The sequence below is a fragment of the Rhinoderma darwinii genome, chromosome 3 (assembly GCF_050947455.1).
Source record: "Rhinoderma darwinii isolate aRhiDar2 chromosome 3, aRhiDar2.hap1, whole genome shotgun sequence".
NCBI classification, from domain to species: Eukaryota; Metazoa; Chordata; class Amphibia; order Anura; family Rhinodermatidae; genus Rhinoderma; species Rhinoderma darwinii.
The window spans coordinates 14,505,360-14,532,689 of NC_134689.1; the positions used below are offsets into that span (position 1 = coordinate 14,505,360).

Genomic DNA, 27,330 nt, shown 5'->3' on the forward strand with positions numbered 1-27,330 from the left:
CCGCCGCAACTGAAAAGAAAAATTCCAATATTTTTAAGTAAATAAAACATAATTACTAAACGTTGACTGCTGCTCTAACCTCTGATTTACTAGTATACGGCCATTTTTACCTTTAGGTTGAACTAACTCTTTATGGTATATTATTGAGGCATTTTAATAGGCCTCATGTACAGATGGAGCAGGGTGTGGGAGTGAAGATGCCAAATTGTGTTAAACTTATGTGTTTGCATTATACTTTTCCTCTCGTGAGTGTATGTTATATGCTCCATCTTGTTGTGGTCCGTTTTTGTACTGTTATGTGCGTTATCGATGGGTCTTTGTGTGCGCCCCTCTTTGTATTCCTATAGGCATGTAGTGCATGATGTCCAGGAGTATAGCTGTTGGGGGTGCAAAGTCAGCAGTCGTACCCCGGCCCTGGTGCCTGAGGGGGCCAAAAATCCCCTCTGCCACTTAAGAAGACATGAGTTTTATAAATGACACATGGTGGGGGTCCCTGTAAAGTTCATGCATTGGGGCCCGGGAATCTCTTCTGGTGTCAGTAGCTTTGTAGAAAACCTTTGTTGCCAAGTTACTGGTGCTTACTGATATCTTTGGCGTGCTAGGTTTAGGGTCTGTTCACACTGGGTTTTTTCCAGGCAGAAAAAAATCTGCCTCAGAATTCCTTCAGGAGTTTTGAGGCAGATTTCGATCTGCCTGCACGTATTTTTCCGCGTTTTTACAATGTGTTTTTGCCTGCGGCCATTAACGCTAATTCTAGGAGAGCAGGCGAAAAACGCAGCGAAAAACGCTCAAAGGAGCGCCGCAGGTTTTTCTGGCTCCCATTGATTTCAATGGGAGGTCAGAAGCCGCAAGAAAGGGTATGCTGCTTTTTTCGTGAGCAGCCAAAAGCTGCCCAGGAAAAAAAAAACATCTCTGCCTCCCATTGAAATCAATGGAGGTCGATTTCGCACGTCTTTTGGCGCTGATTCCGACACGGTTTCTGCGTAAAAATCTGCGCCAAAAACGAAGTGTGAACTACCCCTTACGCCTCATGCACACGACCGTGTGCGCCGGCCGAGTCCCGTCAGTGGTCCGTGGAAAGATAGAACATGTCCTTTCTTTCCTCGGATCGGAGACTCGGATCATTTTTCACTGACCCATTTCACCCGCTAAAGTGATTGGGTCCGTGCAGACTATCGGGTGCCACTCGGATGACGTCAAAAACGGCCCGACTGGCACTAGTAGCACCCAGGTCCTGATGCCTGAAGGGCTCCAAGGTTCTTATGCCAGACATTAATGGCGTTATGGTGGGGGTACAATGTGTCTCAGGAGTTTCAATCTTTACCTCTTCTGGCCAACTGAGTGACTATCAATATTTGCACCATTACAGCTTCCATGGGGGATACCGCCCAGCTTTCTAAGACTACTGCATGGCAAACTAAGTATTTATGAAGGGGCAGGTATGTACCTACCATGGAACAGCCCTGGTCCGTCACAGCAACATTATTTTTTCTTCTACAAAGGATGAGATGGTGGCAATGGGATCAGGCACAAGGTTATCTTTTCATGGCATGGTGGGGTGTGAGAACATGAACCACCAACGCCACGGGGCACCATTTTGATTTTTGCAATAGGTTCCATGTGCACCTGGACATGAGATCAGGGATTTATCACAGACCTGCCATTCCAATGTACTGCAGGTCACGGGTCGAACCCAAATCTGTACTTCAGGAGTCTTTGGAGCCCTCCGTCATTGGTTTCTGTACCTAATACTGGTTTGAGAATAGTCACCGGGATCTGTCCATTTTTAACATCAGTGAGGTCCCAGCTGTCAGCCCCCCACCGATGTGACTATTGTGACATGTCTGACTGACGTGCCCATTCTGCCTGCTGACACAGAATAATACGCATTGGTCTCTCATTAGATTCTGACCTTTCTAATAAGACTCTTTCTCTAGACGTCTGGTCTCTAAATTGAACCTGAAGTTCGACGTTGATATTTTAGAACTTTCCTTGGTTAGAACTCAATATCTTCGGTAGTTTCAGTAACCGTAAAATTCCTTTAATCTGGTATCGAAGGGACCCCATTATCAAATATTACAGATTAATGGACCTTCATAGGAAAGGATATAAATCCCATTTACAAGGGTAGAGAAACTCCGGAAAATAAAGCCAAAATTAAATATGCACAAGATCTTCTGATATAACTCCCTAGTGTGTGAGGGAGGAATCTTCTCTCCTCCGTAATTTGGATATATTGTCACTGGCATCATTGATGAAAGGAAGGTCGACCTATGAACGCTACTTTACAGATTACATATAGAATTAAGATGCATAAAACTTGTACTGGTCCTCTGGTACATTTTGTAATGTACTTCAGAGCTGCATTCATAATTCTGCCATTTGTTGTTGGAAACAGTCAGCAATCTTTTTGACAGACACACCTCTAACCGCTTACATGAGCTCCTATAATGCAGAGGAGCAGTTGGTTTTTCAGATTGCTGGTTAGAAGAAACTGAACAAGTAGGGGATACTTTTGTCTGCTGAGATTTCCTGCAGTTTGTATAGTGGTGGTGATTTAGGGGTTAACACTGCATTTTAATATGGATTTTATGTTATAATCATCCGCTCTGATATCGTTGTCAAGCCAAGCATTTTACAACCGATGAAATTAAATTCGCAAATATTTTCTGTCCTTTGAGTAGGTAATTTCTGCCAATCTAATATGGGTGTTTATCAGTTTCTGGGAAAGATGGATGACAACCAATGCAGCCTCTAAAAGGCTACATTCACGCGTCGTGGTTGTTTGCCATGAACCATTGCAAAACCACACAATTTCGCAAAAACACAGCAAAATGGAGTGTTTTGTCAGCAGATCGTGGAGAAAAAGGCGGCGTGTGAACACAGCCTAAGAGGTGACACTGGGTGTTGTTTCTCAGCTTTACCACAGTCCTGAACGGCAAACCTTTCCAGCTTTGTAGTGATAGATCCAATGTTGTGGCGTGACTCTTCATTACACTTGGAAAGTGACCTTAAAGGGGTTGTAAAGATTATAACTACCACTTTCATATACCCTATTAGGGATTTCTGAGGTAATAGAGGAAGGGTCCTGGTCCTCTGTTCTGTATCTTCATGTCTTGGTCAGAGTGAAGAGCGGTTTCAGAGAGCGTATCTTGCTCTGCTTTACACATACAACTTATTGATGTGAATGGACCCTGTGTAATTCTGAATTTCACCTGTGGTGGCGCTGCTGGAAAATGTAAAACTTATCAGGTTTCCCTACAGATTACAGGTGATCGCTGGGGGTCCAGCTTGTTAAAGCTCACAGAGCGCCCCAAAATATTATCTGTGTGTGGGTTCAGATAGCACCAGATACTGGGTGGGAGTGGTTTTGCACGGATAGGGGCCCAACCCAAATGATGAGTATGAAAGAAAGTATCCGTCACACCAATTTGAAAAAAAGGTAATTTTTTTATTTTGTTTTTAATGCCAGTGGCAGAGTGCAACGTTTCGGTCAATACGACCTTCTTCAGGCGCTGAGTCGTGCTGGGAATACTGCATAGACGAGCGCTTGTTGTAGTAATAGCAGCTGGCCGCTTTGTCAAGCGCTCGTCCCTTCAAGTCTATAAAATGGCTGCTTTCATTTTTCTACACTTGAAGGGTTTGCTGAAAGGTGATTCCACTTTTATGTAAATGAAGCATGATCATTGTATAATACAAAGTTCGGCAACTTTCTAATATACTTTGTAATGCAATTTCTTACTACTTTAAAAGTATAATCTTGCTGTCAATGAATGGAAACATTTTGTGTGTACCTATCAAGAGGCTGAGCGTTTGTACAAGCATAATACTTTTCATGGCTGTGGGTTTGCTGCACTTGTTTCCATCCTAGACAATACTCTGTGAGCTAAATACACCAGCAGCACACGTCTCTCTGCCACCGATACCCGTATACCACTGCACCAGGCACAGATGCCCTATAACTGTTTGCAAGCCACCACAAAAACCTCCATACGTTCCAGCCACACATGCCCTTATAGTGTCAAGTGCTGCACCAGCCACTGATTATAACAGAATACTGTTCCTATTCACTGACGGTAAACAGAGATCTTGAAAATGGTAAGGAGGTGATACGCAAACAGTACTACAGTACACTTATCCTTTGTGATTACATTTTTACACTAGCATTGCCCGTAGAAACAAACTATTAAGGAGTAGCCCATAGCAACCAATCAGGAGGCTGCTTTCATTCTCCAAAGTGCAGTACAAAAATGAGAGATGTTATTTAATTGGTTGCTATGAGCACTGTTTTTTATAGATCTCTGGCGATGCTTAGCAAGTGAAAGCCGAAATCTGATTGGTTGCTGGATAAAAATGCTGCTGCTTTCCTGTAGCGTTAGTTTTTATAAGCGTCTCCCAGGTAATGACGATCTCCGTAAACGGGGAACAATCTCCTAATTGTGGGTCATTTATACCGGTCTGTGTATGGCTGCGGCTTATAGGCCTATTTGTTAAGTACTTGTAATGAATAACATCTACTTAGCTGAGATGACTGGAGAGGTATTTTGCATGGAGACGGCGAGGAATGTGACGTCTAAGTTTTCCTGACCGGCTGGTATGTGTAGAACTTCGCTTAATGACATTGATTAATTACATAATTTTTTTTTTTAAGGCAATGCTAAATCTTTCCTGTGATAAACAGGTTCACTCCGGCATATCGCACGTTATTATATTGGTAATCAAGCCGCCTTAGGTTTTATGATGCCTATGTGATCGCATCTATTGGCGCCTTCCCATATGCTATTATACCATCGTACAGTGCCCAAATAATACCAACATATAATACAAACGTATAGCGACCAAATAATATCAACCTGTAGCGACCAAATAATATCAACCTATAGCGACCAAATAATATCCCCATACTTAAACTAATCTAATAACATTCTATTGCTATACAATTAATTTCTTTCTTTCTGTTACTTCTATTACGCCAAACATATTCCGCAGCGCTGTACAGAGGTCCTTACTGTCCCCATTGGGGCTCACAATGTAAATTCCCTATTGGTATGTTTTTGGGGTGTGAGAGGAAACCGGAGTACCCGGAGGAAACCCACGCAAACACGGGGAGAACATACAAACTCCATGCAGATGCAGGCAATCATGCTAACCACTGAGCCACCGCATTTTAAGATTGGTGGTGGTTGCAAGTCACGGATTCCAGGCGGTAGGCGGTGATATGCCACGTGCGACCGCACCAGTAGCACAGAATGTCACCCTTGTTCTATGACATGTAAGAAGGTTTCAACAGGGGTCTAACTAGGATTCCGCCATTTTGTAGTAGTCCTGACAGGACCCCTTTAAATATACTTCATTTTTGTCTTTTTCAACTACTGTCTTTGGACCTTTTCTATCTCTTAGGCCTCGTGTTTGCGTACGAAATTCATCCGCAAAAATGCGGATGAATTGCGGACCCATTCATTTCTACAGTCCGTGCATTGGCCGGGAGCCAGAACCGCAAAAATATAGGACAAGTAATTTTACGGGCTACATCTTGTATATGTACCTTCCGAGATTGTGGACGGCCCGCAGGTGACAGTCCGTGTACGTAATCACGGGCCGTGCACATGCCTTGGGCCTGTGAATCCGTTCACACATTGATTTCAATAAGCCCGGACCGCAAATGACTTGTCCTATTTTTTTGCGGCCCGGGCACCCAGCCAATGTACGGACGGTGGAAACAACAGTTGTGTGCATGGGCCCATAGAAATGAATGGGTCTGCAATTCATCCGGGTTTTTGCGGATGAATTGCAAACGCGGATAGACGTTCCTGTGCATGAGGCTTTAATCTGGCATTGGAATTATTTTTCCTTTACCGTTCATTGCCGGATCAGCAGAGTTTTACCACACTGTGTCATCTTGGTCCGTACTCATGTCTTCTAAAACACTTTCTGAACGAGGACTAGTGAAAACCTTTAGCTGAACCACTCCATATCCGTCTCCTTTAATACTCTCCACATCAAAGGGCTCCTTAAGCCTTAAAATGCTTGTCTTTCAGAAGCCCAGCTCCGGTTTTCTGGTAAACCTCACTATATATCTGTGTCTCTCTTAATCCCGGCCATTTTTCCCTGTATGCCTGGTTTGGCTCATTCTGAAATGAGATCGGAAAAAAAGAAAATCCGCAGAGCAAATTACTTCTTAATACCACTGTTAAATATGAGCAAAGTTTTGGGCCGATTTTGCTTTTCACCAATGTAAAAAATAGTTTGCCGTTCACGGCACTCCCATACCCTCCAAATAATTTGCACTATATGGCTTCGTAGCCGCTTAATCACAGAAAGTCTTACTACTTAGATACTGAGTAATCAAATGTAATCTGTGCAAGTGTTCAATTTCCCTGCAGCACCACCACAGGGGAAATAAAGTATTACAGCTCAGTTAGCATTGAAATCAATGGCCTGTTTGTCTAATGTATGGACAAGCCTGGTCCTCCAGAGAGAGAGACGCTCTTTGTATCTGCTTTCCACTTTAAAATGAGGGTCCTGGATGGAGGTCCAACGTCTATTAACAGAATTTCCTAAGGATATATTTTAAAATCATTTTCTAAAGTAGACAACCCCTTTAAGCTATTTGCGTGCCCCTAATGAGGTGATCTATTCCACATGGGAGAATATACATCATGTTCTAAACAAAGTCTACAGTTCGCTTTGCTATTTAGAGCCGAATAGATTGGGTAGTGTGCGATGTATTATCCTCTATTCTATGTTTACTTGTCATTACAGAGCTGCTCAACCCATCGTCCGTTTCTTTAAGGAATTTTATATGATCGTTAGTTGATATGACAGTTACAAGAGACCTATTTTAGAAAATGTACGATCATCGAGTCTTTCCCTAGATGCATTTATTTACATGAGACTTTCCCTTTAAATGTAAAAACATAAAAATAAACATCACCTGTAAGTATCAGTCCTCAGATCGAGATCTCTGTTTTTGAAAAAGCTGGGTGACAACTCCTACAAAAACTGTAACGACTTCAGTATACAGGGGACAACCAATATTGTTAGGTTTATAGTTTTTGTACTTATTATGAGCCAACTCTCACATTTTGGCACATTGATTGTCATCTAGGTCTTCCAAAAACGGAGAAAACCCGCAGAGTAGTATTTTTAACTCGCGGACTGTGAAAGTCAAGTAATCTGCTACTACAAGTTTTTAGACTTCAACCGGACGGCAAAGTGTTGTTGTTCGCAGTACTCTAAATAACAAGGGGCTCTGGATCCGCATTCTAATTTTGGGTATTTCTTACAAATGTCAGAATAGTAGTACTAGCATTTTGAACAGGCAAAAGTATTCCTGCTTGTTGGTTGTTTGGCCACTAGGCTTACATGAACCAATATTTCATCTCGGAAAGATATTTTGTATACCTATCATTTCATTCCTTTATAAAATCTAACTAGACCGAATATTTTGTTCATATACCTTTTTAGAGTTTAGAGCTTTGTTTTTTGATACTGCGCAATAAGTACCCTGCATAGAGTTAAATTATTAAATTGTCGCTCCTGCTACCACTAGGGGGAGTTCTCTGAAGGCCGATTTAAAGGAACAGTGTCATCACAAATTATTTTTTTATATGTTAAAGATGTTAGTGCTTTATTAAAAACGTTTATATTCATTTGTGTGTTTGTGTTTTACTTTTTCTTATTTTTACACTTTTTCTTCCCTATGGGGGCTGCCATTTTTTGTTCCATTTCTGTCTGTGTCGATTAACGACACATACAGACATGGAATACGGCAGCCACAGTCCCATAGGGACTGCGAACGGCTCCCGTCCCATTGACTTCAGTGTACGGCGTCTGTGTGGGAACTGCGCATGCGCCGCTCCCACACAGTCCAATTCGAAATTGGCGCCATTTTCCTGTGGACCGGAAGTCGCGGCCGGACAGTAATATTACTACTTCCGGTCGCGGCTTCCGGATTTGTGCACTAGGACCAGCGGCAGCAAACGGAGCGGACGGGCCGGAGGGAGCCGCGGCGGCAGGAGCAGGTAAGAGATTTCAATGTATGTTCGTGTTTGTGTGTGTTTACTACTGTATGTAAACCTACTACACTGTGTGTTAGCTCAAAAAATGGCGACACACAGCGTAGGAGGTTACACCGTTCAAACCCCTCGTTTATCCCGGCACTAGCCAGGATAAAGGAGGGGGGGATGCTGAGAGCTCACTAGAGTGAGGGCTTTTAACCCATTGTTGCAATGCTGCAATTTTGGGAATAGCTCCATCTAGTGACCAAAAATGGGTAGTATTATAAATTAGAATTAATTTATAATATTTCCTGACTATTTCCTGACTCGTGGAAAAAATAAAAAAAATTTGAACAATGTTTAATCACCCACACACTAAATGTTTACATTTTAAAAAAAAAACATGTTTTTCTGGCAACACATTCCCTTTAAGACGCTCCTGTTGAAATCAATAATGAATACGTTTACAGTGAGCTCCCTCTAGTGGTGACTGGAGTCAGCCAGAATTTTATCACTTAAAGGGATATTCCCAACTCACACTTTTATGGCATATGCACTGCCCACTTGCTCGGCTTTTTCCGTAACTTCCATAGAACTGAATGTAGAAAGCAGCGCACATGTGTGCCACCTCTGTTTATTCTTACCAGGTGGGTCGGAGGATTGTATTGGCCGACAAACCCCATTTTTCCTCATAAGCGTTTGATTAGATCCCAAAAAAGTATCTCCAGAACTGGTCACATGACCATCCAAGACTTAACAATGTCCCATGACGTGACCACAAACGTGGGGAATGTGGAATTTGGTTTGGAGACCGCTGCTGTCTCCTTCGCATTCTTTCTCTTTGTATATGGTGTGAAGTCCGGTCGTAGAGGGGGCACTCTCTTAGCAAACAAGAAAGTTCACAGGTTATTCACAGTAATTCATCATATTTTATATGGGGCTTGGCCTCTTCTTAGAATCTTTGGCCTAAATGTTTTGCTATGAGGTTTTAACGCCTCGGCAATTAGTAACTTCTCCCATAGCAACTGAACGCTCCTATGGTCAATGATTAATTCATCATTTCAACCAGACAAATAGAAAACCAGAAAATGTTCTTGCAGCGAGTTCCTGTACTGCATCCAGAGTGTATTCCTCTCGACCAGACTTCTGAAAACGTACATGACTAGTCCTTAAAAACAAAAAATTCTAGGCAGACCGATACTGATTCTCACTAAGGCTTCCTTCACATTTGCGCTGGGACTCATGGGTTCCGTCTAACTTTCCGTCAGGGGAACCCATGAATGGAATCCATGGGTTTGCGAATCAATGGTGACGGATCCAGTGCAAATGGTTTCCGTTTGTCAACGTTGTGTAAGGGTTCCGTCGTTTTGACAGAATCAATACCATAGTCGACTGCGCGGTTCATTCCGTCAAAACGACGGAACCCTTACACAACGTTGACAAACGGAAACCATTTGCATCGGATCCGTCACCGATGAAATCAATGGTGATGCAAACCTATGGTTTCCATTTGTTTCAGTTTGGATTCCGTTCATGGGTTCCCCTGACGGAAAACTCAGATGGAACCCATGAACAGAGTCCCAATGCAGACGTGAACAAAGCCTAAGTTATATCAGCAGCATCGGACTAGGTTTCCTTGGGCCCACCAGAGGAGATGATTCTGAGGGCCCCGACTCTATCTATATACAGTAGAACATGTACATGTCCATTTTGAATTTCATCATAGCCCTCGTTATCGTACACAGGACATATCATCAATAAGGTCTTATAGGTTATTTGTGAATCATCCTATAAGAAATAGACCCTAGTGGCAAGTGATTTGATCCAAATGGGGTTGTCTTCTGCTGGACCTTTTAAGGCCTATTATTGTGTTAGAACCTGGGCCCATCAGAGGATCGGCTGGTTCTCTGGAGGGCCAGTCCGACCCGGTCTATCAGAATCTAGTTCTATCCTTGTCTTCGAAAACTGTCACCCTATATAGCTACTCTTACAGTACCCATCAGCTTTTTCAGATTTTTTTAACCCCCATGTACAAGCTTCCACACTGTAGTAGAAAAAAGATAAAAAAATTAATACATTCAATTCAGAGTTACCCTTTAATTGGTAAATCTGGGAGACTGTGGGAGGCATAACAAGGTAAAAAGTCTGGGAAAGTTGGTTGACGACTATAAAACCAGTAATGACGGCCCATTTCAGTTTCACCCAGCTTTCCTGAAAACTGACATTACGAAAAATAGCTGAAAAGTAAATGCAAAAACTTCACCCAAGAGGACCACTTGGAGACTGAATTTTTTTTGAATTTTTTTTTTTGTGGGGTGAGATCTACTGTGTCCCAGTTGGATCTGCCAACATTAAGAGGTAAAGTTTGATTGCTGGAGGTCTGGCTTTTGGGACCCATGCAATGAACTAGTCACTCTCCATTTTATTAAGTAGAAGATAGAGATACAGTAGACATCGATGGTCGGTGACCATAAAAAGCAGCCAACTTCTTCCTTTGGTAGCTGCAGGAGAAGTGTGCGGATTCCCGCGATAAGTCGATCACTGGTGGATTCAGATTCCCGATCTGCGGGTATCCACTGATCGTCAAGGAGTCTGAATTTAGAAGAAGTGTTGTCCTGATAGGACAACCACTTGAAGTTAACCGTAGGCATTAGATAAAAGTTTGGCATCAGATGTACAACTTTATTACCGTAGCTACTCAAATCCGGTTTTGCCCTTACAAACACTTTCGATATTTTTATTATGGATATAATTTTTATTTTACACGACGTTATAGGGTTTTTAACTTTTTACTGCACAACGGATTATCTAGTCATGGGCTGGAATGTGTCTCGGGAGATTTTTATATATTTGAAGTACACTTTAGCACCAGGTCTCGAACGGTCACTTCAAAGTTGCAGGTTGTAACAAACTTGTGTGGAATTCATGTTACGTGGTCAAGTTAATAGTTACACTTGTATGTCTGAGAGGTTTACCTCCAATGGACATTTATGTGCGTTTGTGTTTATATAGCTCAATGAGGCATCAGATTAGTTCATTTTACAAATGCATATCGGATCTCAACCTTACCTTGGGTTTTCTTTATTCCAAACCTAGCTAGTTGCCCAGATTTATGGTGCGTTTTGGTGGTGTTGGTGGTGGCAACCAAGGTCCTCCTAGCTGAAGTGGGGAGAACTTCAAACCTCCCATCTAAGAGATTCTTAGGGTCTACACTCCGTTACATAAAAGTCAAGGATCTTATTTTTTTTTAGGATTTCTTGTAAAACATTACACATATTAGCTACATTCACTTCCACAAAATAATTGCCTCTTGATCAACTAAACACCCCCTCAACTTCTGTGAGATAAGTGGTATAAATCTATATGTTGGTTTTTAGTCTTTTATAGGTCTTGTGGTAGTCTTGCTGGATCCATCATCCTTTCGGCACATTGGGTATACTTCTAGAAAACCAGAAGTAGAGGGGGAAGTGGAGGTATCGGAGAATTTGCATCAAGAATTAAATTTTTTGTAATAATGAGCAGAAGGTGATTATATTTTAAAAAAAAATCCCTTTCTCTGAGAAGAATGCAATGGACGGAAGAGTGAAAAATTATAATGTTCCTTACCACTTGGTCCATGCGCATAATAGGATTCACTGACTATTCATTTAGGATTCACTTCTGACACCTGTCCTCGTAGGGAAGGAACATGAGCCGAGCAGCAAAGTCTGGCCCGCCACGCTCTTCTACCTAGTCAGAGCCGTAGCTACGTTTCCTTTCACTTGGGGCCAAGGTTCAGTTTGCTGCCCCCATCCCTGTATCTAAATATCTTGGTCAAGGCAACGTGGCTTGTCGGCCCCTGGCACCCAGCAAATGTCCCGGTGGCACCCAGCACATGTCCCATACCTACGCCCCTGTACCCAATCAAAAACAGAAACCAGATGTTCCTTTATTTCTTACTTGTTATGGGTTCCTACTGTAGTCAGGTAGCCATCAATATTTATTTTTTTTTACATGGAAGCACACAGAGGTTTCTCCGTATGAATCTGAGAAAAAAGGGACTGTATTGTAATAGTGCTGGAAGAGTAAAAAAAAAATGTTTACTTAGTATTTCAGCCCAATAAATGTATGGGCTCGAATAGTGACAACTACTTTTTCTAAACCAAAAATGTGCTCATAGCAGTTATCCTTTCCATTCCCATGGCTAGTCATACAGTAATGCATAATTCTGCAGGGGGCAGCAATGGGCACAGGAGACGGTTCGTCCTATGGTAAAGAGAACATGAAACCTCGGCTCCTTCCTCAGGCATGATGGGAGGGGCAAACTGGGCAATTGCCCAGGACCATTCGATCACAGGACCCCCAATAGCAACCTACATGTACGCTTCATCCCGTCTCTTTTCTTGACCACCAGGGAATGTAAAATGAACCCATTTACTGCCACCAGGAAATTTTCACTGCCGTATACCAACAGGAATTTTGAAATGAAGGGAGAAGCCGTCTAAAAATTGGTCCCTATTTTTGTTTGCTTGTTGCCCAGGGCCAGCACTATATAGGCGTGACATTGGTAATAAAGGGAGAGGTATTTATTAAGACCCATTTGGACATGACCTTTTACATATATTGAAGCACATACTAATCCCATGAAATATAACACGTTGTCCTGAGCTGTTCTGTGTGGATTTTTTGCCCTCCGGTTATATTATGGGTTAATAAACAACGCAAGTATTTGGCAACAGAGCCAAATCTTCAAATCCGAAATTAAGATCTTGACCCAGTAATTAGCATCTGTTCGCTATCCTGACATCCGCCTTAATTAATAATTAAACAAATGGGCTTAGTCCTCTTTGAACTACTATGAAAATGGAACGTGAATATCTGCAGGGCACTTAACCCTTCTCAGGTTTTCCCTTTGATTCTCCCCCTTTAATGCGGCTGTTCTTCCTGATCTGACATCTTTAGGTTCATTTCCCGGCGGGTTTACAAAGGCCGTCTAATCGTTCTAATTTATATCGTAGACCGAATGTTACACAGAAAATATTTCCTATCCGTCTATAAATAATTAGTAAAGCTGGATTATAAACAGATTATTCCTCTGCAGATACAGTGTAACGTCTTAGAGTGCCTTCGCACACCGCGATTTTAGGAAAAACACCACGTTTTTTTCGTGCCCCATTTTTCTTGCAGTTTTGTGGGGAAAAAAAACCACGTTGCAGCCAGCAGTTAGCCGAAAATATAGATCGTACTACAAACATTGCAGGTTTTTTTGTGCCTTTTTTTGTGCCTTTTTTCTTTCTTTCTTTTTTTTTCTTTTTTAAACCGCAGCAAGGTGTCTGGCGTTTTTTAGGCAGTACATGGTGGTTTTCTCCTATAGACATCCATTGGTGGCTTTTGTTTTTTTTTGCCTGATTTAAAAAACGCATGTCTCATGTGTCTTGTTAATTTTATGCTCTTTTTTTTTTTGTGGTGTTTTTCAGAATAAATTGTGTTGCAAAGAAGAATCTCTGAAAAACATGATTTGCAATATGAAAAATGACACACAAAAATGCAGATGCTAAAGCGCAGTATTTGTGAAAAACGCCATAAAGTCGAGTACATCATTTAAAAAATAAAAACAAAAAAAACTTCAGTTTGACGTGGTTTTTTCCCCCCTTAATTTATAGGCAACCGTTGCAAAATAACTATGTGAAGGAAGCTTGAGACGACCACTTTAAATTCCAGTGAAAGGTGGTCCTCTTGAGGGGTGGTTCTCTCTTGTACGAGATTAAAAAAAAATAATGGCTGTTTTCTTCAAAAAACAGCACCACTCCTGTCTATGGGCTGTGTCTGGTATTGCAGCTTAGCCCAATTCAAGTGAATGGAGCTAAGCTGCAATACCAGACACGGCCCATTTCAGAGGCATAACTTGAAGCTCCTGGGCCCGAATACAAAATCGGTAACAGGGCCCCCCACCTACCAAGTTCTATTTATATTACTGATGTCTTATGTGGCGGAGGGGCCTTTGGGCCCCCTCAGACTCCATGATCCAGTTGCAACTGCTTACTTTTCACCCCCTATAGCTACATCCCTGGTCCCCAATATTTTTCTTTTTTCATACAACACCCTTTAAGACCGGGGATTTGGGTAAGGGTCAAGTGCCCTCAATCTAAATGGTGGCTGATGTGTATTTTAGTGGCACTTGTCCTAAAGCCGATACTGTTTAAGACCGTTTGAGTTAGACTATTCCTAAATTTCCCGAACAAACTACTTAAAGAGGCTCTGTCACCAGATTTTGCAACCCCTATCTGCTATTGCAGCAGATCGGCGCTGCAATGTAGATTACAGTAACGTTTTTATTTTTTTGGCCAAGTTATGACCATTTTTGTAGTTATGCAAATGAGGCTTGCAAAAGTCCAAGTGGGCGTGTTTAAAAGTAAAAGTTTTAAAAGTTTAAAAGTAAAAGTCCAACTGGGCGTGTATTATGTGCGTACATCGGGGCGTGTTTACTACTTTTACTAGCTGGGCGTTGTGTATAGAAGTATCATCCACTTCTCTACACAACGCCCAGCTTCTGGCAGTGCAGACACAGCGTGTTCTCGAGAGATCACGCTGTGTCGTCACTCACAGGTCCTGCATCGTGTCAGACGAGCGAGGACACATCGGCACCAGAGGCTACAGTTGATTCTGCAGCAGCATCAGCGTTTGCAGGTAAGTAGCTACATCGAAGAGAAGTGGATGATACTTCTCATCAGAACGCCCAGCTAGTAAAAGTAGTAAACACGCCCCGATGTACGCACATAATACACGCCCACTTGGACTTTTACTTTTAAACACACCCACTTGGACTTTTGCAAGCCTCATTTGCATAACTACAAAAATGGTCATAACTTGGCCAAAAATGCTCGTTTTTTAAAAATAAAAACGTTACTGTAATCTACATTGCAGCGCCGATCTGCTGCAATAGGAGATAGGGGTTGCAAAATCTGGTGACAGAGCCTCTTTAAGATACAAAATAAATAGTATTTGAAACTTTTTTTTTTTTTAGCCCAAATTTTTCATCTTGCAAAAAAAAAACTCAACAACAAGAGGCACACAAAATTGTGGTCAGACAATGGTCCTTTTCAAAGAAGCTTTCCCATAAGTTTTTGAAAACGTGTATACTCATGTGAAGAAGTGTATAAGATATGAGGAGGCGGGCTAATGTGATAAGATAGGAATTATACTACAATGTTGAAAAATGGGCAAAAAAAAATGTGAAAAACTACTAAATAAAAATAAATACAAAATATATATATATCTTGTATATTATCGTCCCATACAGTGCAACTTGAGTAATGTGGCTAGAATACATTGGTCTGCTTAAGGCTGGGGCTCCATAGCCACTTTTTAGTCATGGCGTGAATCTCTGCAAAATCTCTCTTGAGCTTTTCGGGGGGAAATCATGAATTTACAACAATAAACGCGTTCCTAAAAGTCATCATGTAGTCCCCAAATAAATTTAAAAAAAGCATAAAATATTTGGGAACAACGATAAAATTCTCAATAATTCCCTAGGTCTGTCTGCCCAACAATTTGCAAAAATAGCAACATTTCCAAACCTGGCACCGTAGGAGCTGAGCCTAACCAGGACGGGGGAGGAACGGCTTAAATATTTCTTCTGCGGTTCACTAAGAGGGGAGAAAAGCAGAGTATTTCAGAGTCTGGTTTCATCCGGAGCTTAGCGGAGAGTTAAAAGACCAATAATTGGATATGGCAGCGGAGGAAAACCTCTCGATATGAAGCACTTCTCTTACGTTTAAAGATAATATAGAAAACAAATTATCTTGGGGGCCGGTGCCTACAATAATAGCAAGCTCTTGTGTCAAGTAATTGATTCACATTTTGTTGCAAGTTCAAATGCTTTCAAATACTTAAAACTCTATTATTTGGCAGCAAGGTTGGATATTGTGTAACCATAATTGCAGAGTCGTTCCTTTTGAACAAATAACACACTTGGATGTCCAGGATAGCAATAAGCTTCAACCATTGGGAAGCTGAGATATAAATCATCGGAGCTGGGGACCCAGAAGGGCGAGTGACTCACCAGACGGGGTGGAAGGAAGTTCATTGAGGTTGTAACTGTGGTTGTGGCGTTTCCTAATGGGCAGACCAGTCACACTTAACTGGAACCACTGTTTAGGCTGCCAGCTCAATACCCAAAAAGTTACAAAAATAACACGGCAATATTTGCTAATCCTCCCCCCCCCACCCAAAAAAACCAACAAACTGCTACCCACCAGGGCATAAAGTGAACCTTCAAAAACATCCTAAAAGTTTTGTCGGATCTTCACTGTGTGGCGTCTATCCGGTCACAAAATTTGTGTGCATGGAGGCTTCACGACGGCACATGAAATGCTTATGGTTCTGTACTACACTCCGTGTGCCACTCATAACGGCGTGGTATTTCGGTGGTACTCACCCCTTCATGGCCATGTGCATGAGGCCTAAAGAAATGTACCCTAATCTAGCTAGTACAGGATCCAAGCGGGGAAGTATTGAACTCCGTATCAATTGAATTTTGGATAATTAGTTGACTTAGTCACTAAGGGGGCAATTACTTTCCAACATGGGGCCAGTTGATGTTGGATAACTTTTTTTTTTTTTTTTTTTTTAATTATTCCTTCAGTAAATAAAATTACCCTTCAAAAGTAATGTCAAATAATGAATGTTATGGGTGTACATAATGGAGATGGGGTCCCCTAACCCCTGATCTAGTAGCTGAACAGTTGGCATTTTTCTGACCCTTCAACTTCTTGCAGTTGAGTAGAGTAGTATTACCTCCCGGACCAAGGTGGCCTGGGCCCCGGACACTAATGGTCATGGGCCATTTACCAACAGGAGCTGCCCTAATGCCTGGATAGTCAGTCCACCCCTGCTAAGTACTCCTCCGATGTTTTCAATCTTTACAAAGCATTAGGATAGGGGGAGCCCTAGTTGCTGCTATGGCATCATGGCGAGGGGCACCAGTACACCCCTTTCTCATTAATATGAAACCGAGCTGGGGCCCCATAGAAACCGCAAAGGCGGTCTCTGAACATGTTCCTCCACCTATGATTGTATATACACTCCACGGTAGAGAGTTGATTATTATAGTGTGTCTTGAAATAAAAATGTTTTTAATTTGCCGTAAAATAACCTGTATAAGTGTCTTCAGGGTGCCTGCGGTGGTTGGCACAGACAAAGGAATTCGAGTTTATTCACCTTGTTGCAAAATAAAAACCTGATGAACCAGCACAAAAATTTGAACGTACCCGTCTTTTATCGATTTTTGCCTTCTCTTACTAGTGTTCTATATTTTTATTTTGTAAGAATGAGATGAGATAGTTCTGTATCTTGTCAGTTTAAAGGGACTAAAGGTCAAATTGCTTTACAAAACAGAAGAACAATAAAATGGGATAATAGTTAAACTAGAAGGATTCATTTGCACCGTTCACTAATACATGATATATTGGCAGCTAGGTGGCGCTGTTCTACTGCATGGAAACCTGCTGTAGTAGTGAATTTGAAGAATGTTTTTTTTTTTTTTTTTTTTTTTAATACCACATTTTACCCCATTAAAATAAACATAACGAATGGGACACGATGTGGTTTTAGATTACAACTGTAGCATGGCCCAAAAAACCGTATGGAGCTGTATTGTGAAAAATTCTCAATTTTAATTCACTTTGATGGAAGTTTTTACTGTTTTTTTTACCCACTTAAACATGTATGTGAGAAGGTACCTTAACCTGACCACTTCCATTCACATTATACTGTTTTATATTGTGTACAAATTATTGCTGCTGCAGATCTTTTGATAATTTTGTTGAATTTTTTTTAATTTAAAAAAAAAACAACAACGTGATACTCCATAGCCTCTCGGTTTGGACCCTTAGTTGTAATAATTTCATCCAAACCTTATTGATGGTTTGTTTATAATTGACACTTCTCCTAGTCATCCAGGATAGAATTTATAACGACTTGAGTAAGTTGTATTGGTCCCATAATACCCTCAGATCAATCAGTACCATGGACAGAGCATGACATGCCAGACAGAGTATAGAGGATATGCCATGGCATTTACAGATCACGCTCCTCTGGGTAAAGCCATAGAAGTAAACATTAAAAAAACAAATTCTACATTTTTGAATTTGGAGAGTAATGGTCACCTACTCAAAAAAAGGTGCGAAAACACACGTAGGAATTTAGATATTTGGAAAGGGAGTCAATGAATTTATTGGTGGCGCGGTAGTTTAGTTACTAGCAACGGGCCCATTCGTTTTGATTCTGAAAGGGTCACCTACACCGTTTTGGTTTTTTTCTTTTGTCCCAAGGTTTGTGTAATTTTTGGCTTCTCCTGTTTTCTCCCACACTACAAAAAAACCATTAATTGGATTCCTATAAAAGAAGCGTTAGTGAGTGTTTGTTGGAGACCGGGACTGATGTGAGTACTGACAGTCTGTGGACGGTGCAAAATTCTTCCAATGATTCTGAATATGATGTCATCAAACCCTTCCGGGGCAAGAGAGTGGAGAAGTATGAGAAAAATAAGATGACGGAACTTTGGAATATCTTGGGTGCCTGGATCTGCCTCCTGTCACTTGGAGAATAACGGGGGTTGTTTCCCAAGTTAAATTTTTTTTTTTTCTTATTCCTCCGTGGGGGTGGGGGGGACATTATATATATATATATATATTTTATTTTTTTTAAATTGATTCTTTTGCAGTGTTTCCTTTTCTACTATTATCTGAATGTGCTGCCCCCGTGTCTCCGCTCACCAATATGTCATTTCTCTCTTCCAGATATTGATGAATGTGACAATGACTACAATGGTGGATGCGTTCATGAATGTATTAATATACCGGGGAATTACAGATGTACGTGCTATGATGGATTTATGTTGGCACACGATGGACACAATTGCCTGGGTGAGTAAGTTTATTGTATTACATTTTATGTGGTTCTTTAGACTTATTGCTTTTTCCGTGTTGTTGAATCCTCCATGGCTCAGTCACATTGGCGCTGACCCCAGTAATAACCTAGTCCTTGCTATGGGCTGTGTTTGAATATATCTATTTTTCACATTCTACTTTTTTTTTTTTTATATGTCTGTACTTCGAGGGGTAGAATAACATGGCTACTATCTTCTAAAAACAGCGCCACACCTATTCATGAGCTTTACCTGTTATTACAGCCATGTTGTTCTAATGCTGGACAAACCCTTTACGTTGACGAGTGAAATGTAATATCTGAATATATCAGGTCAACCCCCAAAATGGCTATAATCACCCTCTTTATCTTAATTTGCATAACTCCACCCATTTTAAGGTCTGACTCGCCAAGGAAGTAGAACTGTGAAAAATAATACGACCGATTTTCTTAATCAAAATTTGTGTGGCGCAGTATAGACTATTGGGGTATACGGCAGGGTAGCCTCACAGGAATTTTGGCAATCCATGGATATCTTCAAAGGGCTCTAAAGGGACCCACCAATGACTTTTTTTTTTTCCGACAGGTCTACGAATCGCATCTATGTTATGGTGGTATCCGTTTTAATAGCTGAATAAACATACTGTGTGGGTAGTCCGAATGTGTTTATAGCTGGACTTGTATTTTTGTTATTTATGAAGGCAAAATTTTTAAGAATATATAATGGTATGAAATAATTTTTCTCTATATATGTAATTTTTAAGCGTTCTTCTCCAGCGTTGTCTAAAATTATTTACTCTTTATTTACCCACCTTTAAAAATGTCCCTTTACATCCCAGTCATGTTTTCCTAGATCCTATTTTATTGCTCTTTTGACAGATGCCACTGGGTTCCCTTTTTATTTCCCCCCCCCCCCCCTGAATCAAACCTTCTCTGTAAATATGAATTTCCTTAAGTTTTCTACTGAGACATAAAGATGGTTCTGATACGGAGATGCTGCAGGACGCACTATTCTACAGGGGGTCTGCTATTCATGGATGGCACCTCTGAAAATGAGGCCTTTGTATATTTTTATAACCGTACGTCGTTTTTGTGATTATTTTGCTTCGCTTTTTCAGTGGTGCCAAAATCATAAAAAAAAAATTTTTTAATAAAAATTTGGAGTGACTGACTAGAGTATGTGTCTGGGGCAGCGACGGAATTGGTGACACATTTATGGCATTCATAGAGACCGTATAAATGAAGTGTTGTGTCATTCCATAATTACTTGTGGAGACGATCTGTTTGACTGAAAATACTTAATATTTATTCTTATTTACTCAAACAACGGGAACCGGCCAGAAAATCTAAACTGGGACATTATTCACGTTCTAGAAAGCCGCGTCTCGGCAGATAATTAGCAGATCTTGCGGCCTGTTTATTGCAGTACTGGGTAGTGTTTTTTTTTTTTTTTGTTTTGTTTTTTAAAGGCACGGTGTTCCGATGGAAATAATGGTCATTTGTTGCGCTGCTAATTTGGGTGATGTGTTATGGAGTCTATGTTGGCAAACACCCTAGCGGCTCTTAAAGCCTTGCCGCGAGCGATCTAATGAGCCGTTGATGATTTATTGAGCAGGCAATTGATTCTTAAAATGGAGAACGTTGTGGCACGATGCCTGGGACTCGCTAGACGGTTATTTATTTTGTAATTAGTAGAAATTTTATTTTTCGTTCAAGTACACAAGAACCGTACCTATTTAAAAAGAAATATATTATCCGTTGTGCTGCTGAGTAGGTTCCAATTTTGACCACTAGGGGCACTCAACAATTGTTATAAATTTTCATTTGTTGTCTTAACGCTTTGAATTTTATGGGTTTATGTACCCAAAACAGATTTTAACAAATGGACAAGATAATTCTTCAACTTTTTTTTTTAAAAAAACGCAGGGGGAACACACCCCAACAGCAATGCAATAAATATTTGCACAGTTTAATCTCCGGTACCCATGGCACAGTAGGATACACCTACTTTATACTTCTAGATGGCTTTGCATATTTTGGTAGAGTTCCGCCACTGCTACAAAAAAAATGAAAGAAAAGGGTGTTTTCTAGATTTGGTCCGTATAGCTGTGTGGATTTAATGTGTAAGTGCCACAGTGGACTATTTTATTTATTTTATGTATTTCCCGTTGCTTATACAGCTCCAACATAGTCCAATAAACTTAACTTCATGAACCCACAAGTGTCTGAAGGCTCTACTGCCGCCATGACTTCATAGTGACTGACTAGCTTCATAGATGAGACGGATGTCCTGGACCACTTTGACAGCCTCTTTGGACAATCCTTTTTTTGTTGGAAAACCAAATGTCCAGCGACCGTTACCCCAGCGATCAACTGTTATCTGTGGAGGAAACATGAGCAAGTGTTCAATTTCTCTGCAGCGCCACCTCATGGAAAGAGAAGCTCTAGACTGTTGAAATTAAAGGGGTTCTCCGAGCATTTTATTGTCGGCCTATCCTTAGGATAGGTCATCAATATCTGATCGGTAGGGGTAGGACTACCGGAACCCCATCGGATCAGCTGACTGAAGGGGCTTCCTCTATGTTTACCAGGCACAGCACCATACATATCCATAGCGACAGTGCCTGGGATTACAGCTCAGTTCCATTCACTTGAATGGGACTGCAACTGTAATCCAAGATACAGCCGCTACGGATGGTAAGCTATGACCGCAGCATTTGTTGCCGCGGCCCCTTCAGTCAAATGATCGGCGGGGTTGCCGGGAGTCTGACCCCACTGATCTGATATTGATGACCTACCCGAATGATAAACCATCAGTATAAAGTGCCCGGAGAACCCCTTTAAGGGGCTGTTTGTATAATGCTTATGGGTCCTGCAGAGTCGGAGACTCTTTTTAACCACTCACTACTCTGGCTAATAGATGAGGATCCTAAATGCTTTTGCATCCATGTATAAATATATTTTAGATCAAAATTCTTTGGAACTTTTCTCTAAAAATATTTCTAACTTTTTTGTGTTTTGAAGATTTTCTGCAAAAACTACATTTGAAGTTTAAAGAAAAAAGCATGGACCGATAAATCTGGGGTTGTCTTGGCAATCTTCGAATGTGTGAGGGAATCCTTTAGTGTGGTGTGTGGTCAGCTGAAGGAGCCAGTTGGGACTTGGTTAGAGAAACCAGCAGTGGTATTGAGTGATTAGACATAAGTGATGACAAGCCATCAATAACAGCTTATCAACCAGTATTCGGTCATCCTCCGTCTCCGAATGACGTTGGGATTGAATGTGCAAAAGGGTTCTAACGTCTTTACAGACACTAAAGGTTCCTGTACATCCTATATAATGCCTATTGCTTTGACTGTTCACACACACACACACATATATATATATATATATATATATATAAAACCCCTATTGCTTTGACTATAAGCTCAAAGGGTTATCCAGTATGGACAACCCAATGTCAGACACTGAATGGTCCTCCAGAGCCAGGACTTGTGCTGGATGTGGTTCTTGGCTTTAGCTGATAAGGGTGGTCTAAAATGGAGATCCTCTAGCTTAACGTGCTCTTATAGGGCTATGAAGAAGCAGGATCATACAGTAGAAGCCGCCTAGCAATCTGTAGGATTACGTTTCGAATGTTTGTATTGTCTGTCTTCCAGGTATATCTGGTCCCCACCAATTCTACAATTTGATTATCTGAAATGGATGACAAGTTAATTTTACTTTATGCCTAGATGGTAAACTTTTTTACCTGTCCTTCAAAAGATGGGTAGCACAGTGAACGCGTGATTGATATCGATATTGTAGGGTTTTTTTTGTACACAACCCAATCTCCAGTATGGAGAATAATGAAGGATGGACATCTCGTGCATATACAGATGCCATCAGATATCTCTGGTCACAACTTTGTCTTCCTAACAATATAACGTTCTCATTAATGTTCTGTGCCGTCAAGTGAGTTTCTACTCTTGGTGGCCATATGAATAGTGTTTCTCCATGGTCTTCTATATTTTGGGGGGGGGGGGGTCTTCAATCTCCTTAGTGGTAGAGTCCATGATCTCTGTGATTGTCTCCATCCGTCTTGTTAAAGCTCATCTTCTTCTTCTTTGTTCTTCAACTTTTCCAGTCATAAGCGTATTTTTTGAAGAGCCGGTTCTCATAATACGTCCAAAATTTTAATTTTACAAAGTTTGCTAGATTTTTTTGCTTAGGATCTCTATGTATATTTTCCATCCATACTGCATGGATGTTCCACCCTCTCGAGATCAGGATTTGGGAACACCATTTCAGTATAGACTGTTTCACAAAGTTGGAGCACTGCAAGCACTCTCTTATTTCGGCCAAAATTTTCAACCAAAAATGTAGCAACCCTTCAAGATTCTGAACATGCTCGGGAATCGACACATCTACATTTGTTAGAAGGTAATGAAACGGGCAGCGGTGTCACTCGTGTGAACATAACTTAAAGCCCTTGACCGTAATTGCATAAACCAAATACTAAATTGTCAACAAGTTGTAGAACTAATTGATTTAGGATTGCATCCTCGCTGGCGTGATTAAAGACGATCTCTCCCCCTCTTTACATTTCGATTCAGCATTATTTATTTTACTTTTGCTCAAGACAGCTGCATGCAATGTGTTGCTGGCATTAGGAACTCATGAATGGGACCATTCCTGAAGTTTATTTTTCTTCTTATCCTCCTACAGTTCAAATACTACCCCCCCCCCCCTCGTTGGAGAGAATGTTGAACTTTTTAACATTTCGACTAAACAGGGTTCAAATGTCTATACAGTCGCAAACGAGCCAGATTTTTTTTCTTCAGATTGGGATGGTTCTTGATGGTCTATGTTAAGGTATATATAAATATGTAGGATGAGGAAAAAGAACCCCGGGGTTATTATACTTGAAATGGCGTAGTATTATCTAGTCTAAGGCTAATGTGTTTATTGTATGGTTTGCCTGTAGGCAGCCATATTCCCCCGCTACCTCTAAAAGAGGACCTCTACATCTAAGAGCAATAAGGCATCCGAGCAGACTATGGACATCTTATAAGGTATACATACCACAGTTACATAAATGAAGGCTTCATGTCAACTTGCTCTTGCCTGTCTGGATATATGATATTGGCACATAGCTATACTGCAGGCCATAGCGTAAGGCCCCATGCACACGACCGTAAAAAACCTCCATTTTTTGCGCACCGCAAACTGACCCATTCACTTCCATTGAACGCGGACACCTTTCTGTATCGAAATGTTGCGAAAATTATGGAAGATGTCCGTTCTTTTGCATTTTGCAAGCCGTGCTCCCATACTTTGTATGGGAGCACAGCCCGATAATGCGAGTGGCAGTCGGCAGCCGGCCGTGCCCGCAATCGCGGGCCGTGATTACGCGCATGGCCGCGTGCATGGGGCCTAAGAAATAAGTGCGACACCTACTTGCTGTGGCCGTCTCACCTGCCGTCGTTATTGCCACTGGGCCTGTGGGTGACAGTGTAGCCTTAGGCACTTTTCAGATAACATAGAGCCTATACGTGTATCCTCAATATAGATAGAACACCTCTAAATGAGAAAAAAACTAAAAAGAAGCAAAACACAAGGCTATACGCCCAATAGAATGTACAAAAAAATTACGTTTATAAATTGGACCATATAATATTATATAATACACAATAATCATATAAAAGGAAAACCAGGGCCAAGATGCCACTAAAAGTATCAAGACACCTACTTCGTGTCAACCCGAACCGAGAATACATGTACCAAGGGAAAATAACAGACAGGAGGCGCCCTTTTGGCACATGCTAGATGAATGGGGGCCTGTGGATGTTTTGGCGCATATGTACCTCACAAACGCTAGGTGAACGGAGCCTTTGAAGTCGTTTTCTTACCTAGGTGGCCAGATGCTCACTATGTATCACTAGGAATAGGAGCAGTGACTACCTCGGTTTAAGGGCTAAATAAATGTTTAAAATTTTGACATGTCATAGTGACATGTCAGAAGTTTTGATAGGTGAGGGTCCGAGCACTGAGACCCTGACCGATCGCTAAAACGTAACTGCAGAAGCGCTCGGGTGAGTACTGAGCCGCTTAGTTTCTGATTGACTGTCCTCGGAAAGCTGAGCAATTGGTGTAAGAACTCAATAGAAAGTCTATGAGCCTGTACACAAATCGCTCGGCTATCCGAGGACAGTCCATCAGAAACTAAGCGGCTCCGTACTCACCCGAGGGCTTCCATTACTTCGTTTTAGCGAATCGGTGGAGGTCTCATTGTTCGGACTCCCACCAATAAAAACTTCTGACATGTCAAAAGTTTTTTTGTTTTTTTTTAGTTTTAAGTGCCTTTTTGGTTTTTTTATTTTTCCACAACATGATTTTATTGAAAAGAAAACACCCCAAGCGATTCCAGCTAAGGCCCCATCCACACGACCGTAAAAAATCTCCGTATTTGCGGACTGTAATACGGTCCGCAATTACGCACCTATTTGGTTCTATTGGGCGCGGACACCTTTCCGTATCGCTACGGATGGGTGTCCGTGCTGGGAATTATGGAGCATGTCCTACTTTTCGTATTTTACGGGCCGTGATTACGGGCACGGCCTTGTGCATGAGGCCTTAAACGGCAAACCGTTTTTGTAAAAATGTTTTTTCTTTTGTGGTGGTATTCGTGAATTTCTTAACCATAAAGCTTTTTTTTTTCCTTTTGGCTGCATCCATTGTTTGTGGCTCACTTAAATGGGTTCTCTGCTTTGGACAAGCCATACTTATTACAGTCATTGTACAATTAGATCATCACAAAGTGCCCCCTTCCTGGGCCCCCAGTGATCATCTATAATCTGTGTGGAAAGTGTTTAATTTTCCTGCAGCGCCACCTCAGGGGAAATTAAGCATTACACAGTGCCCATGCAAATCAATAAATTGTCTATGTAATGCCGGACAGCACAGGTTCTCTTTGTAACCGCTCTCCACTCTGGATAAGAGCTGAAGATCCTGAACAGAGGAATCTGGACAATCCCTTTAAAATCCATCTCCAGTAAATATACGTAGGCGGCTTCACCATTCCAGTCTAGCCATTATAGTCTGGGACCTAGATGACCTTGAATTTAAACTATTATGGCAGCCGGTAAACAAAGTAATTACTGTATAGAATTTTTAACAACTGGACATTAAAGCTCTACCCAAGAACTTAAAGAGGCTCTGTCACCAGATTTTGCAACCCCTATCTCCTATTGCAGCAGATAGGCGCTGCAATGTAGATTACAGTAACGTTTTTATTTTTAAAAAACGAGCATTTTTGGCCAAGTTATGACCATTTTTGTATTTATGCAAATGAGGCTTGCAAAAGTACAACTGGGCGTGTTTAAAGTAAAAGTCCAAGTGGGCGTGTATTATGTGCGTACATCGGGGCGTTTTTACTAGCTGGGCGTTCTGACGAGAAGTATCATCCACTTCTCTTCACAACGCCCAGCTTCTGGCAGTGCAGACACAGCCGTGTTCTCGAGAGATAACGCTGTGACGTCACTCACAGGTCCTGCATCGTGTCGGACGAGCGAGGACACATCGGCACCAGAGGCTACAGATGATTCTGCAGCAGCATCGGCGTTTGCAGGTAAGTCGATGTAGCTACTTACCTGCAAACGCTGATGCTGCTGCAGAATCAACTGTAGCCTCTGGTGCCGATGTGTCCTCGCTCGTCTGACACGATGCAGGACCTGTGAGTGACGTCACAGCGTGATCTCTCGAGAACACGGCTGTGTCTGCACTGCCAGAAGCTGGGCGTTCTGAAGAGAAGTGGCTGATACTTCTCGTCAGAACGCCCAGCTAGTAAAAGTAGTAAAAACGCCCCGATGTACGCACATAATACACGCCCAGTTGTACTTTTGAAAGCCTCATTTGCATAAATACAAAAATGGTCATAACTTGGCCAAAAATGCACGTTTTTTAAAAATAAAAACGTTACTGTAATCTACATTGCAGCGCCGATCTGCTGCAATAGCAGATAGGGGTTGCAAAATCTGGTGACAGAGCCTCTTTAAGTTATTGGCGGTGGTGTACATAGAAGAGATGGGGCCCCATAGATAAAATAAAAATGGTGGTCCTGGGCCAATTCCCGAGTGTGAAAAAGTGTATAACGTGTCTTTACATGTGGTCATTATTTTAAATTGCACTAAAGTTGAAATCGTAGTCATTTGGTAAAGAGATTTGCCAATTTTTCGCATATGAAAATTTGCAATCACGATTTCGACTACGTAAAGTAGCCACCTGCGAGTCATTATACGATGAGACGATTATATTCCGCTATGCAGGTTAACCTCCCCATAGAATTGAGTTTTATTTCTATTTTTCCCACTGAATGTATGTAAAGTTCTTGGAAATAAAAGTTCATGTTTACACTTGACGTTCTCACTCCAGGGAAGGAAGGCAA

General features: G+C 41.4%; 1 protein-coding gene across 1 annotated transcript in view; it reads left to right on the forward strand.

Annotated features, from left to right (window-relative positions):
• SCUBE1 (signal peptide, CUB domain and EGF like domain containing 1) overlaps positions 1-27,330 on the forward strand; it is a 205,700-nt gene that overhangs the window by 5,621 nt on the left and 172,749 nt on the right. The window contains exon 3 of the mRNA XM_075855615.1: positions 18,779-18,904. Coding sequence (XP_075711730.1) covers positions 18,779-18,904 — 126 coding nt within the window. The remainder of the gene's footprint in view (positions 1-18,778; positions 18,905-27,330) is intronic.